We start from the raw sequence: 3,814 nt of genomic DNA, 5'->3' as shown, positions 1-3,814 counted from the left end.
TATTAATGTTGGGTAAGAGGGAGAGTGTGCGTGCGTACGTGTGCGGGCTGTGGTGTGGAGGAAAACGTTGCACGCGTTCTGCACCATGTTTGAGGAGGCACGGAAGCGTTTAGCCTACGGGTCAGAATCAGTGAGGCAGGACGAGAGTGGAGTCTGAGGGGGTTATTGGGAACTGAGGGTGAGGGGGTAGGACTCGGCAGGAAGGCGCTTTTCACATTCTTGGGTGACACTGGGCTCATGAAACGGATTTAGGATCTGTGACATGATTTTGCACACTTGTGTACAGTAGGTGGCGGTATGCACCTTTAAGCTTTTTGCGATCCGCCATAAAACCCAGAGAAGAAGAAGAAAATCATCATCCGGAAACATGGAGGCTGTTGTTGGCGAAGTTGTGACACCAGAGGATCTCTTGGTGAGATTGTTTAGTGAATCTCCAATTTTCCATACAGGTCCCGTGTTCAGAATATTTCCTAGTTGACACTAAGCGATTCTTGTGAATACTGGATGATAGTTGCAGCTACATTGTGGCCAACGCAGATACAAAGCTAAGTGCTATAACGTTAGTTAGCGAGTCCCTGTGACATAATCTTTAGCGAGCGTGTTCTTCCTATACACAACAATAAGCTACTCCCTCAATCTGCACGAGCGTTTATCAGATAGCTATCAAATTATCGATTGTTGTTCCTCTTGCAGAAATTTGAAAAGAAGTATAATGCTGAACTGGCCAAAGGGGAAGTGGCCAAGGACACAAAGTTCGAGTATGCTTGGTGTTTGGTCAGGAGCAAGTCCAGAGCTGAGATCAAGAAGGGCATAGTTCTACTAGATGGTAACTTAAACAGTAATTATGATGAATTATTTCCCTGTTTTAAGTCTTTATTTATGTCTTCACGTATGTAGGCTACCCCTAGCCCTGGTCCAGGTCGATGGGCTATACTATTGGGGGGCGGGGCTATTACCCCGGTATATCGCCCTGCCAGAGACCGTTCATTGCGCCATTTACTTTTTTCACTCGGTCTACATTACCGCTAAACTCGTGAGACCATCCTGATTTTGCGAGTTGACAGTTTCTCTCGCAAATCAGTCTGGATACTCTCCATAGAGATCAGTTTGTGCTCGGTCAGAAAACGATATTGCCAATCTGAGGAATCTGAAATACTAACAGCTACATTGGGCGGGCTTATGACAACAAGGAGCTGTTGAAGTTAGCTTGTGATAGATGGTGATTAGTCTGGGGCCTGTCTTTTGCAGTTGTTTCGCCATCTAGAGGGGAAGCGCCTAGGATGACGCATCGCATAATCTTCCGAAGAACAGTTGTTGTATCTATAATTTCAGAGGCTAAGACGTTGCAGTGGCTTCAAATGTGTGATATTATGTATCCGGCACACTTCTTTCATGACTTCTTGAAATATTTCTTCAGGTATGTCCATGTTTTCTTCCATCGATTTAAATAAAGCAAGCGGAAGTAGAAGGCGGGCTCTACAGGCTCGAGCCGGAAGAAGGGGCGGGCTTTTTATTTAAAAGGTAGGGAGCTACAACTGTAACCACCACAGAGAAAAGGCTTTCGAAAAATGTTGTTTGCGGTAATGTTGACCGAGTGGAAAAAAGTAAGTGGCGCAATGAATGGTCCCTGGCAGGTCGGTATACTGGGGTATAGCCCCAAATAGTATACCGACCTGGACCAGGGCTAGCCTACCCCATTTTGACCTTGTCTTTGAAGGTCCTGGTCCACATTCGGTATCCTCAATCTATAGGTTCTGGTTCTAGCTGGGTTCTGATCTACAATAAGGGGAACCTACTGAATTAATGAGGACATGGAATATGGACCATTTAAGACAAGTCAATGATGAAGTCCATTTCTATTCCTATAGAGCTGATCCACAAAGGGACTAAGGATGACCAGAGGGACTACTTGTTTTACCTTGCTATTGGAAACTACAAAATAAAGGTATTGTGAATGTAGGTAATGGAATGTGTTGAATAGAGGAACTTTCTCTTTCCATTTCCATATCTTTCCCTTTCACTGTTTTGTCCTCTGCAGGAGTATGAGAGAGGACTGAAGTACATCCGGATTCTATTGAAAAATGAACCTGGAAACACACAGGCTCTGGACCTGGAGAAACTCATTGAGAAAGCAATGAAGAGAGGTAAGGTCAGGGTATTGTGTTCTAGTAATTTTATCTTGCCCGGGCCACCAGTAATAGTTGGTAGCCTATCTCAAATTAATCTCTTGATATGAACCCAACACCTTATGAAAGTTTTGTTTGTCATATACCATTTGTCAAATTTTCTCCAGATGGTTTAGTCGGCATGGCAATTGTTGGGGGAATCGGCCTTGGTGTTGCTGGATTGGCTGGACTTATCGGTCTGGCTGTGTCAAAGAAGATCTGAACAACAGACTGAATGATCAACCCATCAACGACCAGCCCGGAAGGCCTCAATATATAAAAATGACTACACTAACATTTAAGACATTAACTACTTCAACCTTCTGTCTTTATAGTTTTCCTTTATAAACCAACCAGAAGTGCAATTACCTTATGAAAGGGAACATGTAATGCGACATATTACATGCATTACTTTTATTACCTTAGCATGGCGGAGTGAGTGAGGTTAGTATTGATTGATTTATACCATTGATGTCATTGGCTTTTCCCAGTCTAAACTCTGACAAGCTGGATCTGTCCTGACACTAATTCCCTTGTTTTATTTTTTACAGTATACTGAAACTCTTTTAATCTTAATATTACAGTAAGGTTGCAAGTTGACTGTTCAGAAGGAATGAAGGACACTTTTCGTCTCAGAGATAACATGTTGCACTTCAATTTGCACTGTCGCACCTGCTAGTCCATTGTTTGTTTCCTAGATAGTTCATGTTGTAAATCTTCCCCTAAACCAACAAAGAACAATGTTGCTGACTGCACTCATTTGTGGCATCCTGCTTGGTTTTCCTAATACTAAATAAGAATGTAAAGTGTCATGTAGCGCAGGTGTTAAGATCTAAATGAGAGGGTCTGATGGATTAGGAGTGTATATTTTAACCACATTATCAAGTGGAAGGGTTTGCAGTGTCTGCTACTTCCAGTATCAGTATAGGGAATTGGAGTGCACACCCCAAATAGAACTGTATAACAAATGTTCAATGCAGTATTTGTGTGTGAACTATTTTGATGGTTTAAACTGTAGCAATAATTGCCATTATTCTAAGTTATTTTTCCTCTTTATCGTTTGCTTATTTTTGTAATTGTCCAGCTTTATTGTGCAGAGAAAATGAGTATTATAAATAAAGACATGATTGCCATAAAGTAACTTCATCATCAATCATCAATCAAATCATTCTTTGCTATCATATGGCCAGTGTGTACAGATGTGTCACCAACAGTAAAACTACATTTTGATATCATTAAGTCCAAATTGATGACAGCTGCTCATTCGACTCTCTATTAATGCTGTTGATGAATTAGACAAAGCTCTGAGGCAATGACTCCACCGAAACTGCTGCAAATACAGTACGCACACATGAGACTATTCAAGCTTGTGCAAACTCCATGTGATTATCATTGTTGACTTTTATTCAGGGCATGTGCTTACTTTCAAACCACACATGAATGGTACTTGTGCTGAATTACAAATTAATAGATTGACAAAGAATCAATTTGGCTAATCCGATAAAGCAATACCAAGTTTGACTTCTTTGTCAGTCATCTGTGTCAATGCTTTTCTAGGGAGACTATTACATGGATTCTCACATTTTCTGTAAAGCACTTCATTAAGTGGGAATGAACATATGGAGGTCAGAAAATAAAAAGAGGATACC

General features: G+C 41.3%; 1 protein-coding gene across 1 annotated transcript; it reads left to right on the top strand.

Annotated features, from left to right (window-relative positions):
- Positions 1-365: 365 nt before the first annotated feature.
- On the top strand, positions 366-3,589 carry LOC311318101 (mitochondrial fission 1 protein-like). The gene is made up of 5 exons (XM_084449317.1): positions 366-412; positions 694-826; positions 1,869-1,945; positions 2,039-2,144; positions 2,294-3,589. The coding sequence occupies exons 1-5, from the start codon at positions 368-370 to the stop codon at positions 2,386-2,388; spliced, it is 456 nt and encodes a 151-aa protein (XP_084305443.1). The 5' UTR covers positions 366-367; the 3' UTR covers positions 2,389-3,589.
- The last annotated feature ends 225 nt before the right edge of the window (positions 3,590-3,814 follow it).

Source organism: Borostomias antarcticus (genome assembly GCF_949987555.1).
Source record: "Borostomias antarcticus genome assembly, chromosome: 15".
NCBI classification, from domain to species: Eukaryota; Metazoa; Chordata; class Actinopteri; order Stomiiformes; family Stomiidae; genus Borostomias; species Borostomias antarcticus.
This window is presented reverse-complemented; position numbering and strand designations above follow the sequence as displayed.